General features: G+C 35.6%; 2 protein-coding genes across 2 annotated transcripts; both read left to right on the top strand.

Moving 5' to 3' along the window:
- The first annotated feature begins 3,452 nt into the window (after positions 1-3,452).
- On the top strand, positions 3,453-8,330 carry LOC110796183 (protein PARTING DANCERS). The gene is made up of 9 exons (XM_022001215.2): positions 3,453-3,685; positions 4,844-4,968; positions 5,073-5,161; positions 5,234-5,329; positions 5,441-5,535; positions 5,631-5,671; positions 5,754-5,837; positions 7,086-7,248; positions 7,933-8,330. Exons 1-8 carry the CDS (start codon positions 3,616-3,618, stop codon positions 7,233-7,235), a joined length of 750 nt encoding a protein of 249 aa, XP_021856907.1. The 5' UTR covers positions 3,453-3,615; the 3' UTR covers positions 7,236-7,248; positions 7,933-8,330.
- A 2,871-nt stretch (positions 8,331-11,201) lies between these two features.
- On the top strand, positions 11,202-17,219 carry LOC110796151 (probable protein phosphatase 2C 2). Its single transcript, XM_022001186.2, has 5 exons — positions 11,202-12,180; positions 13,172-13,348; positions 15,037-15,207; positions 15,393-15,572; positions 16,692-17,219. Exons 1-5 carry the CDS (start codon positions 11,746-11,748, stop codon positions 16,860-16,862), a joined length of 1,134 nt encoding a protein of 377 aa, XP_021856878.1. The 5' UTR covers positions 11,202-11,745; the 3' UTR covers positions 16,863-17,219.

The raw sequence follows: 17,219 nt of genomic DNA, 5'->3' as shown, positions 1-17,219 counted from the left end.
AAACACGAAAATACACTTTTTTTGTTATAAATTTGGCCCGGCACGAAATGGCCCGAAAAGCCCGGTATTTTAGGCTCGAAAATAGCGGATTTGGGCACAAATTTTGGCCCGAAACTTGGCCCGGCCCGACATACCGGGCTGATTTTTTATGCCCAGTCCCGGCCCGAACCTGGCCTAGCCCGCCGTTTGATCAGGTCTATTATAAAACTAGTTTTACCAAACAGTTGATGCAAATCAGTATCTTATTATTTTCAGGACCTTATTAATTTCTAGTGCTAACTTATCGATTTCAGTTACCTTATCAGTTTCAGCTCAATTTCAGCTAATGTTACCAAACAGAGCCTAACAGTCGTACGGTACGACTAGGCGTGTAGACAAGGATGTGGACACGAGCCAAATGGAGCCAGACTCTAACATTGCTCGACTGAATTTGGTAAAATTTTATGAGTTTTAAATTGGAGAGCCCACTTCGAGCTTAATAATTTTTATTGAGTTTAGCAAATCAAATTAATACTACAGAGTACGGGAGCGGAATTTCGGCATGCTGTGATGTACATCACAGGGCATTTTGTGTACCATTCATTAAAAAAAAAGTATCATTTCGTTAAACAGAGTACCATTACGATAAAAACATGTATCATTACGATTAAAACATGTACCATTGAAATTCAATTTATTTACAGAAATGCCCTTGTGATGTGTTTTGAAACACATCACAGCATGCCGAAATAACTTCCTCACAGAGTACTCCGTATTATTTTTGAAGTCTTTTTATATTATTTTAAAATCATATTTTGCCGTAAATGAGACTTACTTGGATCAACGGTATGTTATAGGTTGCCTATAATGACTAAATTGGTGCTAAACTCATTATAGAGACAAGTTGATGTCAATGGTTGTACTTACCTGTAAGTTTGTGTCACCAAGCATAATTTTACAAACTTTTAGACCTTAAATGAAATGAATTGAAACAATTAAAACAATAGTTGATCATCTACGGCTGGTGACTTGACTTGTGCACAATAAGTTACAAGTCATTTCCCATTTGTAATTTGTATTTTTATTGTCACTCCTAGAAAGAAAAAAAAAATTAGTTCAGATATTCAAATAGATGGACTTTAAAAGAAACCTTTTACTATATCACCTTATCAAGGTATTTTCAGAACATATAACGACCCCCCTTTCAAATTAAACTACGTGGGATTCATTATTTACCTATGAAAAATGACTCGATAATACTTATCTTAACTCGATCGAACTAAGTAGAGAACACTCCCACCGTTTTTTTAAATGCATCACTTGTTTTTTATGGGTGTTTTTTTTTAATGCATCACTTGTTTTTTATAGGTGCTTTTATAATGCATCACTATTATATTTGATATCTTTCTACAAAATTTTATTATTTTATTATTTCCCTCCCTCTCATTAATCCCAACTTATAATACTTTACTAGTTTTTGATCCCGGGCGATGCCCCGGGTTATTACATTAATAACATTCACATTTACTTCTATATATTTTTTTGCAATGATAACATGAAACGTGTAATAGCTTAGTGGTAAAAGCTTTATTATTTAAACTCAAGGTTAGGGGTTTAAACCTTACACAAATCATGTTTGAAATTTTTTAATGTATATGAACATTACATGGAGCGAACCACCCATATGCAGAGTACCACGTGTCACGTATACTTTATTTTAGACGCCTTTTAATATATAGTATAGATTGTTTATTCCCTCTCATGGTGTCACTTAAATAATTAAACAAAACCATCATCTCTCACACGCGCCGAGGGAGCATAGGGAGGAACCCGGACGGTGGATGTTATCACTATTTGGTTCTCGTTGTTTTTCTTTAATAAATAAATTATCTACTTGTCCACTTGCACCATTAATATTAATTTTGCATGAGCCTCCTAAAACTATGTGTCCAAATAAGTAATGCATTTTAAAAAAAACCCGAAGGGAGTATAAAAAGACTATAAATTATTGTTTAAGAAACACATTTCAAATGCGAAAATAAGGTTGGCAATAGGCCGAAGAGATTATCAAGTTAAGCAAGCTTCACCTCACAACTCTCCCTCACTTAAACCTTAAGTGCATGAGCTTACAATAAGGACTATCAACTAGACCTGGTTATCGGGCGGGGCGGGTCAGGGTCGGTGCGGGTCAAAAGAGGGTCGGGTATTGAAAGGGTCATTTTTAGCGGGTCGATAATGGGCGGGTCAAAAGCGGGTCGCGGGTCATTAGCGGGTCATTAGTGGGTGGGTCAATAAACGAGCAATGAAAAATGAAAAACAAAAGAGCCATGTGCAAGTACAAGTAAATACGAAGTTATACACGTAATTTTTTGTATCATTACTATTTTAATTTTCAAAATAATTATAGTATAAGTTTGACCCTATAATGACCATATCCAATAAAGGCCCTGTCTAATAAGAGCCCTGTCCAATAAAAGCCCTATTAACTTGACCCTAACCCTATATCCATTGGACTACCCTGTCCAATAACCAGGTCTACTATCAACCACTTCTCTCTAAAACTGGCATACTATGAGTAACAGAGTATATACAATGCTACGGTATACATGACAATCCAAGGGTAAAAAAGAAAGTCACATCTCTCGATCAAAATATGAAGAGAGGAAGCTAGCAAGAGCCGACGGGAAAACAAGCAGGCCCGCTCGCCACCCGCTTGATCACACAAAAAGGAAAAACTTCGCGTCTGTCTTGGCCGTTGGAAACCAAGCGGGCCCTATTGAATACACAAACCTCCTTTCACCTTTTCAACTCTTCTTATGCCGAGTGCGTCGAGGCGGATATCGGGCATGCAACAACAAACACATATCAACTAAAAGACAAATAGCTAAAAGACAAAAAAGGAAGTACCATTCATGTAAAAAAAGTACCATTCTGTAAAAAAAAAATACCATTCTGTAAAAAAAAGTACCATTTGTGTTTAGAAAAGTACCATTTAATTTTTTTTTTGTCTTTTTTCCTATTTTGTCTTATGTTCTGATATGTATTTGGACACACATATCAGATATGTGTTTTTACTTCCTCTCTTATGCCTCCATAGTTAATTGCTCATCAAAACCATCTCCGCCTTAGAGTTGTGTATTCTCTATCGCCTCCGGGTCGGGTTATCAAGTTCGAGTCGGGTTATCAGGTCGGGTCAGGGATATATTGCCAGCGACTCAGAAACTCGAACCCGACCTGAATCGAACCCAAATGACCTGAAATTTACCCGATTTGACCCATTTAACATATTTTTTTAGCGATATTAAGTTTTATGTTATTTCTGATATTTTTGACACAAACCGAAATCGACCGGAAACCAATCCCGAACCTGACCCATTGACCAGAATTGCATCCCTACGTATGTCAAACACTCAAACCCCATCAGGAAAAAAGATGATGTCGTAATTAATTTCGGAGGAAATATTCATGAAAAAACGAAATATGTACCACGATGATGTCAGCGGTTTTTATTCTAGTCATGGTCTATATATAGTACAGTTGATTATTTTCGAATTCAATCCATTTTCTCTATACAGAAAATTTGATTAAAGTGAAGCTCGCGCGCTCTCTCTCCCCTGCAGCAATTGCTCAGCATCAATGGCCGATTCCGGAAGAAGTTACGGAGCTCAAGCGCCTCGAACTTCATCTGAGCATTCACATCAGACTGGTAGATTCTTCTTCCTTTCATCTGTAATTCAAAATTTCAGTTCAATTTCAATAACACATCTAACATCCGCATTCCAGTATATTTCCGCCACTGTAGTCTTTGAATGATCGATTTGAGTTATTTCCCGCCATATTCACTGGATAATCTTGCATTTTCCCGTGCTAATTTGCTGTTTTTATCAACAAAATTTGTACAATTGTTGCTGTCGTGTAGTAAGTTTCGCAAATTTAGGTCGTCATACTCTTAGATGTGATTGAGCGTATAATCGTGATTTTCTTATGTTTTTTCGACGTTCATTGCAAATTATTCTCTAATTACAGTTTAGTTTTTGAGAATGTTTATCGCAAATTTAGGTCGTCATACTCTTAGATTTGATTGAGCGTATAATCGTGATTTTCTTATGTTTTTTAGATTTTCATTGCAAATTATTCTAATTACAGTTTATTTTTTGAGAATGTTTATCGCAAATTATGCTCAAATTATTTGATTTCTCTAGTTTAGTACAGTTGTAGAGGGCATGTTTGGTGTGATGAACAGAACGATTGACTATACTCTTAGATTTGATTGAGCATATAATCGTGAATTTCTTATGTTTTTCAACGTTCATTGCACATTATCCTCTAATTACAGTTTATTTTTGAAATATTTATGGTAATTTATGCTCAACAAATTATTTGATTTCTCTAGCTTAGTAGACCTGTAGAAGGCATGTTTGGTGTGATGAACAAAACGATTGATTAATCCTAATATTCAATATTTGGTGTTATTTGCTAGTTTCCTGAATTTTATGAAAGAATAATGGTAATCGTTCGAGCACACGATATTAGCAATATTATCCGTGAACATAATGAACTATATGACCGAGAACTCGAGAAGTAAAGGTGGTAAATACCGCGATATTGGTACCATACTCAGGACTGTGTAATGTCATTGGCTAGAATGTGGAGAAAAACCTCGAAATTAGTTATTTAGCTGTACTTTGTTGGGAAAATATTGTTGAACTTGGGAAGAAACCAAGTATTAGAGAAGAACAAATTAAGGGCTCTTTATGATTCTTGTGTTAATGGAGGAATTCTTTCTTCTTGTATAGTCTCTTACTCTCTTACCTTTAAAGAAATGATGAACTTAAGCTGTCAAGTTCTCTCATCGATCACTCAGGTAGTAGTGGGGTGTGTCTGATGAACATCAAGTGGAAAGAAGAGCAACATCCATCCTTCATCAACTTTATCTCGACATTCCTTAGTGCAAACTCTTTCAAGCTTAATATTGTCCCGATTGATCCTGTAATTCACTTGAACTTTTCTTATTTGTCCATAATTCTGTCACTTAATTTTAATACTTACTATTCTTAAAGAATTTTATGTTGGCATATCATTTTTGTGAGTAGGATTTTATTTTCAACTGTGGAGGAGTGTCAGTGGCTATTGTCTTTGTGACTTCCTGGGATCCCAACCGCGCCTCACAGATGTATAGCAGGTAAATAGTTTGATCATGGGGTTACTTAAAACTTTCTTGCATGACTTTGATGTCCATGAACTCCATTCATAGGGTACATAAGCTGAAGGAGCAATTTGCATACCTCTATGTTGTTGTCACCATTCCAACTGAGGAGCTAAATGAATCTTTTATTGACTCTTACTTCGCGTGAGTCCCTTGATTAGTATACTCATTAATTAAGCTCTTCTGGACTCAACTGGACATGGAAGAGTTTGTAATCATTAATTTATACGAAGTATGTTTTTTGAAATTGTGAAGGAGTGGGATTGATATTGGAAGGCCTACATTTATATCAGTTCTTGACATGGAGATGGGATTTGAGAAAATTGTGAAGATTGTTCATGTCCGTGGTGGTAAGGATTTTTTTTTTTGAAGTGCTTGTGATGTCAATTTGGTAATTGAATGCTCATTCGTTCTTATCTCATGGACTGATGAAAATCCTGTTCAGTGTGTAAGAAACAAGATGTCGTAGCAAGAATGAAGGCTGAGGTTGGTTCTTTTCTCTCAGTGGCATTATACTTCATTATATCTATATGACTACTTGACTTGATGGATTCCCTTTTTCTCAAAGAGGATAAAAGCTGTGCAAGGGATGGACGCTTTTCTCAGGGTGGTCACATCCATACCCGGCATAGACAACCACGATGCAAACTCGGTAATTCAAATAACATTGAATTGTTTGCTAGCCTTATTCCCTTAGAAAAAATCTCCTTTTCTTAGCAAACACAGATATATTTCGTGTTCGAAACTTGAATAAGGTTCAAAACTGATCAAACGATTTTAATGATTGTCATTTGTCAAGTGCAGAAATCCCCCAGAAATATTTGTTGGGCAATCTAGACTTTATCCTTTGCAATGCGCTATTTACTCAATGTAATTTGTCCTTTGGGAATATGTTAAACTGCCAATTTGCATACTATATACAGAGTAATATATATACAAATCATGTCCATTAAAGTATATTTAGATTTTGGAGGAAGGTGGATATTGTTGGGCGGCTTAGACCTGATGGAGTTGACAGGAAAAAGAGAAGGAAACTTTGATACCTGATTTTTTTATATTTTATCATGGACCATTAGAGCCCCATACCTCTCCTCTCTCCACACACCTCCTCCCCCTCTAAAAAAGAGAATGAAATGGACTGCACAATTCTTCCTAGAAAGGAGAATACCGGTTACTATGCAAAAGAAGACATCTTAGATGAGGGAAGATGGACAGATAATGCTAGATTAAGACGGGAACTTCTAGTGGCCATCTTCACATTTCAGCCAAATTTTGGCATGCTTCATTTTTTCACCAGCTTGTGCCTTTGTGAATTGTGATGGTGAAAACTTATGCATTGACAAACTCTGTTTGTTTACTGGGAACGCTAGGAGTTGTTTCTGCTCATTTTGGTGTACAAGAGTGCTAGGAATATGTTGTAAAAGGTAATTTGAAGGGGGGAAAATCACCATAAGTTTGGGATCATGTTAACTGAGCAGCCTGTTACTAAATTCTCCTGTTTCCATGGTTTAGTATGTGGAAGTTTAAGGGTGATGAACGATAAATATGGTTGTTTATGGGGGATGGATTACATTGGACACTTAACAATTATCTTTCTATATGTATTGCTAATTTGCTAGCCATTCTATAGGGAAAATACACTACATGTTCATCAATTTTCCGTTAGTTTATTGTTTTAAATCAAACTAGCCACTAAGTTCGGATGAATAAAACAATTTTCTACCCATTTTCTGAGGCTATTGAATGCAAGCACATTGATGATCACTATATTGATTTTATGGATGTCAGAGCTGTATTTCAGACAGTGAAAATTAGGGCCAAATGGCCATTGATGTTCTGTATGGCTGCACACATACTTTCAATTGTTAAGAATGTGGACCTAAATATCTTCTTTGTCCAGCTCAATCAAGCTATTGGATCAATTGAAGCAATAGCAAATGCATCGAAGGAATATATTCTGGAAAACACTGACCTTTCAGCTGAGAAGGCAGAAACTATTTGGAGGTTTTTCAGGGATCCAAAGTACTACCTCAGTCCCAGAATTAATTGAGCGAATATCAAAGGTATGAAATATTATCCACTTGCTATAGGTAAGGTATCTACTAGACCTGATCATCATGAGCCTGGCCCGCTGGCCTCACCCGAAAAATTGCAGGTTTTGGGCCGATTATTTAGGCATGTTTATCAGGTCTGGTCCGACCCAAATTTTGATTTTTGGGGTGGGTTTTTGGTAACTCAAAATTGCAATTTTAATTAGAAACTTGGCCAGGCCCTAAAATGGCCCAAAAGCCCGTTATTTTGACCCAGCCCGTCCCGCCTGACTTAGCGTGCAGAATTTTTAAGTCATGGCCCGACCTGAACCCGACCCAGCCCGACCCGCAATTTGATCAGGTCTAGTATCTACCCTATTTCAAGTTATCAACCACTGATGTTCCAAATCTTCGTCTAGAGTTTCTTCAGGTTTTGAGCAACTAGAAGTTTAGCAATGAAATTACCAACTTATTTTGTTTGTCAATACTTTGTTGAAATATGCATTGGCTTTATTAGTCAATCTTATTCTATTCAACCATTCAAACAGTGACAAAACAACTGTTGTGCTGTCTGATTGTTATGTGCATGTTTTTATCAGTCTGAAAAATGAACATCTAGAAAACTGGCGTGGGTTGGCACTATGTTTGGCTCTGTCAATGCCCACTCTAAAACTCTGTCCTTTATTTTAATTTTAGTTGTGACTCGTTCATTCTCAGGCAAAAGAATGAGTGGAAGATGGGAGTTCCCGAAACGCTAATCTACTAGCTTTGGCCTTGTGGACATTAACAAAAGAGTTAGAGAGATGAATAATACATTATACACGACACTTGAGGAGGAAACTGCGGCCGCAAATTGACCAAAATGTGTGCTGATACATGTGTGTTTGACTTTGGTACTTCCTCTTACGTCTTAATTTTGCTTTAATTACTGTACCTAAGAACTTAAGAAGAAAGGGTTGAATCAGACAATGCACTAATGAAGCTACGACCTAACCCTGCGGACTGGGTTTAGTAAGCTGGAGTATTATTGTTTAAAGGTAGACGGAGTAGCAGCTTGCATCTTAATGGATCAAAATGATTAAAAAATGACATGTTGGACTAAAATTATATCATGATTCCTCGGAGCATATATCATCCTGTATTTCTGTGTAGGGTAGTGTGCATGGAGCATAATTTCTTACCTACCATTCGGGGCCTAAAGATGGCTGTGGGCCGGCCCGACCCAAGATCTGAAATTAAAAAAGCACGGCCAGGCATGAGCATGAAGTCGGGCCGTTAGTCAGGCCTTGCCTGCATTTTTTTGAAAAAAGCACGACAAGACACGCTAAATTTAGTAAAATTAGGCTTAGATACAATGGCCCGACATGACAACATATGGGTTTAGGCTTTGTTTTGAACTTCTTGGCCCGGCCCGATATAAAGTGTGATTGGTGTGGACCGGGCCCTTATGGCCCACAGCTTGTGAGCTTGGCTTGAAGCCTGACCCATAACCATCTTTATTTAGGCCTGGGTGTTACTAGCTAGGACATATTCGGATTTCTTACTCATTCACTCGGCCACTCGGGTGTACGATGGAAAATATAACAAGCATGTCTACTCCTATTAGTAGAATAAAGATATGACACATCTTTATTCTACGGATTTTTCATGAAATACCCCCGAATTATGGCGTAATTCACCAAATGCCCCTCGACTTTCAGAAATTCACCAAATGCCCCTCACAAATGACTTAATACCCAAAATACCCTTACTAATGACGCGCCGTTAGTCCTCCGTTAGCCTAATTTTTAAATTCACCAAATACCCCTATTTTATTACTTATTTCATATAATACCCCTATTTTGAAACTTAATTCACCAAATACACATAACTTAAAATTACCCATTTTGATGCTCAGCGGCTAGTTTTTATGTTTGAAAATTAGCCGTTGCTTATTGTTTGCTTATAAAAACCCCTTTTCTGACTATTTATTGTAGTTTTTCTATTGTTTTGTTAATTTCATATCATTTTTGTCATGAGTTTTCTTTCAAAATCATCATCCACACCCATGAATCCACATATGTAAGAGTCCCAAACAATTTCTAATATTATGGGAGGAAATTTCCATCTGAGGCTCCGATACAACACTCAGTAAGTTTCAATTATGATCCAATAAGTTCAGGCCTCATCCAGTAAAGACAATGCACTTTAGCTGAGCAAAAGGCCAAAAAACCCCATTTTCAAAGGGATCTTATGTAAGTGAAGCTGAAGTAATTCAATCTAAAGCTAACACCTTAATTTTCTTATTGTCCGAATGGTAAAGAAACTAAGAAATCAAGTTCAATAACACATACATTTTTATCACAACCTCGATTTCAACTTGGATTCATGATGTGAAAATCTTGAGTTTGGAGGCAAATCTTTGTGCCAAGATTCATGTTTTTTCACTGGTTCATGAGCTTTGGAACATACCTTAGTTTCATTTTTTTTCTTGTTCCCTCAAATCCAAAAATAGACATTTGTCCATAAATCTGACCATGTCAATAGGACCTAGCTCAAAAGAAAAGTGAGAAAACCTTTATGCCTCGACTGTAAGGTTGAGAGAAAGTTAGGAGATTGAAGAAAGATGTTTGGAGGCAGTAGAGACAGGAGACAAAAGGGAGTTAACGTTAAATATGTGGCATGGAAGCAATAGAAGCCGAGGTAGCTGGAACATATGCGTTAGAATAAAATTAATAAGAGCTTTATTTTTAATATGTTTGCATATGTTAAAGATATTTCCCATATTGAAAAAGGAATACCTTCCGATTGCGTGGTAAATATAATTAATTGGTCACATAAAGAATAAGGTACAAAAGAAGTAGCTATTTTCTTGAAGAGTTGCGACGTTTTGAGGTGTTTTAGGAGTGTTTTCTGTTTTAGTGTTGTACCGGAGCTTCAGATTGAGTGTTGTATCAGATATTCGGATGTCAAATTTTCTCCCATGATAACAAAATTTATTTGGGACTCTTACATATGTGGACTCATTGGGTGTGGATGATGATTTTGAAAGAAAACTCATGACAAAAATGATATGAAATTAACAAAATAATAGGAAAACTACAATAAACCGTCAGAAAAAGAGTATTTATAAGCAAACAATAAGCAACGGCTAATTTTCAAACACAAAAACTAGCCGTTGAGCATCAAAATGAGTAATTTTAAGTTATTGGTATTTGGTGAATTAAGTTTCTGAATAAGGGTATTTGGTGAAATAAGTATTAAAATAGGGGTATTTGGTGAATTTGAAAATTAGGTTAACGGAGGACTAACGGCGCATCATTAGTAAGGGTATTTTGGGTATTAAGTCATTTGTGAGGGGCATTTGGTGAATTTCTGAAAGTCGAGGGGCATTTGGTGAATTACGCCAAAATTCGGGGGTATTTCATGAAAAATCCGTTTATTCTAATGTACGTTGTACATTATTACTTCGAGTTTACGACCAAATATTACTAAGTACTCCTTTGATTAATACCTAAAAAAATTGTACGTAGTATATAACAATGTGCATTGTTTTATTAGTACACAATAGGTTTTAATTATACCTCATAATTAAACTCAATTTCGTAAATGGATGACTTTTATGTGATTTGTGGTGATTAATCGTGTCTGTATACAATAGTCGAGGGAGCATACAACTATTGTATACAAGTTATACAAGTACAATCCATAATTGACCACCGGCTCCCTTATTTTCATGCACCAAGATTGCAAATATTAAACTCAATTTCTTAAATTGGATGACTTTTTTATGTGATTTGTGGTGATTAATTGTGTTGTATATGATAGCCGATAGAAGATACAACCATTGTATACAACCTACACTATTAACTCTATACGGTTGACGAGTATTGACGTAATGAGGTCTTAGCCTAGTGGATAAAATTTAGGGTTTATCTACGACCCTACAATAAGTATCATGTTCGAATCCCTGATCAGTGTAAATGTAAAATCCATGCTTGACCACCGGCCTCCTTAATTTCATGCACCAAGATCGCAAATTAAAGCCATAATTTCCCCTCAAACCGTCCAATAAAATTCCATTTTATGGATAAGGACGTGTTTTATTTTTGTTGCTGGCCATGTTGGCTTTCTTAAGAGTTTACCCTGTCGTTTTCAATTGTATGACTTTGGCAGATAGTTTTTCTTTTATTCCACAATTAAATAAAAAAATGCAAAAAAGTCAACCCTTTCATGAATCAGCCAATCAGGTAATCGAATTGGAATGCGTCAGCATGCAAGACCATTTCCAATTGTTCACTTAACGAAAACTTCCAACTTCCCACCTTTTTCCTTCTCTCTCTCTCTCTCTCCTATCATAAACGTGCCTTTGTCACATTAATAAGACCATGACAACCTTTGACTTGTTTTAGGGTTTCCTTCCACAAAAGGCAACTAAGTAAAAAATGACCATTTCTATTTATAACCCTTTCTTGTAAGCCATTTTCATATTTAATTTGTCAATCAATCTTAAAGATAGTAACATGGGTTATATATATAGCTTAACAAGTTATGATAAACATTGAGGATTTCCATTGGTTTTTCTCCATTATATTGTTTTCCATACTCCCAGATCATTCTCCCAGTTCCATACCCGGAATAATGGAAACCGTTGTTTCTATGCCTCTTCCTTCGTTTCCATGGGTTGCCAATGTTATGGTTCATCAACTTGGCACACACATACATTCTAAGGAAATTGAATGTTTAGATAATAATAATTCTAATGTCAATGTGTTGCCTATTAAGTCGTCGCGAAAGAGGCCTGCAATGCTAGTTTTGCCTGAATTTAGCCCTGAGAAGGTGTTTTATTCGGAGAAAAGGAAGATCGAAAACGTTGAAGTCGCGTTCCAAGGGAGAGAATATTGTGTGTTGAGTAAGAAAGGAAGGCGAGAGAATATGGAAGATCGGTACAAGGTTATTACTGACATTGCTGGAGACTCTAACCAGGTACATTGCCCTTTCAACATTCCTTTTTTTTCTTGCAAACTTTTGTTTTTCCCTTTTTCCCACTAAGAACTTCATGGTTGACTTTGACATGAATTTGTAAAATACTAGCTCCGTTTCAAAATGATCTTTACAGACTTGCCGTTATATTTACACAAATATTAATACAGAAGAGGAAGAGTGTGTAAAAAAAGTGGATACATATAATATAATATGGATTAAGTAAGAGATATGTGTACAATAGTAGATAAGTGTAAGAAAAAAATGAATGAAGTAAGAGAAATTGAGTGAAAAATTGTACTGAGTAAATGTTGTGGGGTATGAAGGGTAAGATAGTAATTTTTTCATGTTCGTAAATAAAATAAAACACAATGTAAAAAACATCATAAAATGGACTAAGACGCAAGAGTAAACATCATTTTGAAACATAGTTATGTAGTTATTAGATGTGAACAAGATTCTCGAATGTGGATGGAATTATGGAAGTCATGAAATAGAACAAAAAGTAAGAGAAAGAACTATGAAAAAGCAAAAATATTGATGTGATGATGCTGAGAAAAGATAAGCCACATTTGACATTTCTAGATGAGTAGATGTTAAAATTTAGTTGGTGAAGGTTGAAGGAAAGCGAAGTATTATCTTTAAAAATGATCTCAAGTCAAATCAAACAGTGACGGTTCTTGATTAATTTTACGAGGGGCCTAGTAGAAAAATTAAGCAATATAAATAAAGTTTGCACAACTATATTCAAATTTTAAGTGGCTGAAACTAAATATACACTACAGTATATTTCGCCTGGTGGGGCTTGACCCACCTACGCCATAACTAAGAACTGCCACTAAAATCAAATGCAGTCTATTATTTGAAATGGAGGGAGTAACATTCAGACCATTGTCACCAAAATATTGACATGGAAATTTACATTTTTGTATGGAAGGAGTAATTTTTTTTATTATTTTGAATTGATGTTTTTATTGAAAAATTGGTAACGCAGGCGTTTTTCGCTGTTGTTGATGGACACGGAGGCCAAGCTGCAGCTGATTATGTCGCAGATAACTTAGGGAAAAACATTCTGAGTGCACTTGAAAACCTCGTAGAAGCAGATCAGCATACAGTTGATCAGGCCATACGCGGAGGCTACTTGGAGACTGATAAGGGGTTCCTTAGTCAGGTACAGACTGCATAATACTTCTCTTCACCTTATTGCTTATTAGATCAGATCAGAAAAAACAGATCAGATCAGATCAGGGTCAGACCATACTAGTTCATAAAAGGCTTAAAAAAAAAAAAAAAAAAACCAACAAGACCAGACTAGAAACCAGATAAATCAGCTGAATCTCGTATATACATATATGTTATTCCGTTTCTTAATAATATTTGCAGATACTATTTACATAAATATTAATAAAAAAGTGGAAGAGTATGTAAAGACGTGGATAAAATAAAAGTAAGGGTGTAGAAATGGGGAAGTGATAAATCCAAGGAAAATTTTACTTCTTCCAAGGAAATCCATATTTTTTTAAAGGTGATTTCCTTGGAAGAAGTGAAATTCTTCCTTGGATTTATCATTTCCCGTAGAAGAAAAATGAACAAAGTACTCCGAGAAAAAGTAAGTAGAAAGTTATACTTCTATGTTATGTATGTGGTAAGAGGAGTAATATAGTAAATTTTTATGTCCAAAAGTAGTATAAAAACAATGTGAAAAGCATCATGAAACAGATAAAACGGAAAGTGTGAAGATCATTTAAAACGAAAGTTTTTTTTATGTGCAAATGAACCACAAAGACAATACAATTATAAATACATACGGAGAATTCGAACCTGGGACACTAGGACATACTCTCAGTGTGTGAATAGCATTTTATTGACTAAAAAAGTTAAAGAAAAGACCGTGTCAAAGGGTCTATGTGACCACACAAAAAAAAAAACGGCTGTATATCTGGAAGATTGACCTCGTCTAAACCTTGTATTAAAAAGGTCCTAATCTGCATTTTCCTTGTGAATTGCTGTCTTTTGGGATTGACTTTTTCATGTATTCTCTTCTTGACAACTCAATCCAATTCAATTGTTTATAGCACTTAGATTCAGGGTGTTATGTCATGGATGATTTGTTTTGCATTCCTCAATCATCATGTCATTGTTGACCAACTCATTAGTATATTTAGGTACATTTAGAACAACATTATTTAACAAAATATGTGAGAAAATTGGATGTTTCTACTTCGTATTAGGAAACATGAAGGATACAGTTTTGTACCGTTTTCTTTGACTTTTGGATTATAATGGGGCAAACTAAAATGGATGTTACAAAGTTCGCACTTTTTACTAGTTGAGTAGAAAATAATTGTTGTGGTATTAGACTAAAGGTCGAAAAACAACATCTCTGTTAGTATAAGTACTACGTATATTACAAGGGTAAGATTGCGTACATCTAACTACAAAATAATCACTTTATAGAAATGAGAAATCCGTATCTAATTAGTCCAAATCCATCTCAGAATGATGATTAGAGACAAATTTGAGACGAAAATAGGGTGTTCCAAGTAGAGGGTCGTCGCATAATCTTTGAGATGCAATATTGACAAATCCATTACAAATTTGATACGGATTTGTTTGAACTGCATATATAATTCTATCTCAATTTTTATTTAGAGACAAAATGTTATTAATCCGTCTCAAATTTGAGATGTTTATAATATCTGTCACACAATCCATTTCTAATGATGCATAACTTTGTAGTGTCTAAACTTGTAGCATAACTGCATAAGTATGGAATTATAGATGGATATAAGATCAGTGCCTTCCCAAACATGGATAATCTCCGCAAGTATTAATTGGTACGCTATTTTGTACTTGCAGCGTGTGAACAGTGGAGCTTGTGCAGCAAGTGTGCTCGTAAAAAACGGCGAATTACACGTTGCTAACGTTGGTGATTGTAGAGTAGTTTTGAGTAGAAAAGGATTAGCAACTAAATTGACAAATGATCACCATTTAAGCAGAGAAGATGAACGTTCTCGTATAGAAAATGCAGTGAGTAAATTAAGCTCAATATCTATCTCTATCATTCTACACCATTACAATTTGAAGTACTCCATATATATATATATATATATATATATATATATATATATATATATATATATATATATATATATATATATATATATATATATATAGCCTTCTAATTAAGTAGTTGTGTACAATAAATATTGTAGGGCGGATTCGTACATAGATGCAACGGAGTGTGGAGACTTCAAGGTACTCTTGCAGTGTCAAGAGCAATAGGAGACCTGCATTTGAAAGAGTGGATAATTTCCGAGCCTGAGATTCAGAAAGTCCCCTTAACTTCAGAATGTGACTTTCTTATTATGGCCTCAGATGGGCTGTGGGACAAGGTACAATAATAAATTTTGCTCACCCTGTTTAATACTGTATTTATGGCGAGTTTATCCCTGGTCTAAAGGTCTAAAGGAGAGTTTGGTGCTAGACTCTTGGATAATGTGGTTAAGGACTACAACAAGTCTGGAGGTGGGTTTGAAAAACTAAGACTTACTCAAGACTCGCTTAAGATTTCACTTTTGTCCACCCAAATCAAATATGTCACGTCATCAGACTTTATCCTATTTAATTATCTTATTTAAGGAGCTTAGGTGAGTCCGGGGATAATGTGTTAAAACATGGAGAATTTATGTAACTATGAATAATGGAAAAGTAGGTTAAATGATTAAGGGATAATTGATGTGGCAGAATCTGAAGTTTGTAGTTGGTCTTGAACGAGAATAGTCTCATCCAATACATGGTTGAGGTACTCAACTACTCATGCAATTCACGGTGAGAGTGTGAGACGCGGAGCAAGTCCCCCTTAACAATAAACAAGTCATCTTAAGAGCAGTTGGTCGCAGAGTTCTTTGTGTTTTACAGTAGTGTAATGCGTGTGTTGTCCTGGAGAATTTACTTTGATTCATCTTTCAAACTACATCTATAACGTTATTTATCTTTAATTATGTACCCGTAGATCAATTATTCGTACGTGTCAGACTAGAGTAAGTTACGGGTCAAAAGTCAAAACTAAACCTAAAAAACCACAGGTGCTTTACAAGCCCGGCCCAAGTAATTAAGCGGCCTTGTGCTAAATTTGTCAATATAATAAAAATGGGCCCCTATAATTTTTATATTTTGTCTATTTTACTTAAAGAGTTGCAGACTTCTTATTGTAGCTAGGTTGTTACAAGGCCCATAACTTTGTTGTGCTGCTATTCATATATAGAAAATGATTCTTTTTCTTTTTAAGGAATGTTTTCACCCAATTTGGGGCCTTTTGAATTGGAGGGCCCTGTTATGTGTCTCACTTTGGATATGTACAAGTCCGGCCTTGGTGCTTTACTGCATATAAAGGCAGAGGATTTTTTTTTTCTAGTTCTACTACGAGGAGTTCCCACCGCCTTTGGCGAGTGGACTAAAGGCACAGGAAATTTACTAATCAACAGTTGCATTTTTGGTGAATGTTGTTATAGGTGAGTGAACAAGAAGCTGTTGATGTTGTTTCAAGGGAAGAAGTTAATACAATGGAGTCTTGCAAGAAGCTCGTAGATATATCTTCAAGCAGAGGCAACAAAGATGACATTACTGTCCTAGTTATCAACCTTCAAACATTTGTGGCAGCTCCTGTATCAAGTGCATGCTGAAATACTCACATAAGTTTATTGCACTCAAGAAAATCATAAATTTTTTCATATGCTTCGTTATTGAACTGTAAATATAAATAAATTCAGCTGCAGACGGGGTATTCGGGATTGGAGAGGATCAATGGAAGGGATCGGAGGGGTAAAAATGTAAAATCGAATGCATCAATTTTGTATAGTTGGGAAGTAGAACTTAGAAATAAACTACTAGTCCTAGATTTAGATTCATCAAGTAGAAATTAGTTGGGGTGGGGGGAATTTAGTAAAGAAGCAATTTCATTTGTTAATCTATTCATGTGTTATTTGTTCATACTTATTCATTTTGGTTAGTATTTGTAACAATTGTTGTTTTCAAAGTAA

This window comes from Spinacia oleracea, chromosome 2 (assembly GCF_020520425.1).
Source record: "Spinacia oleracea cultivar Varoflay chromosome 2, BTI_SOV_V1, whole genome shotgun sequence".
NCBI classification, from domain to species: Eukaryota; Viridiplantae; Streptophyta; class Magnoliopsida; order Caryophyllales; family Amaranthaceae; genus Spinacia; species Spinacia oleracea.
Note: the sequence above shows the minus strand (reverse complement) of the source record. Positions and strands in the feature narration are given on the sequence as shown.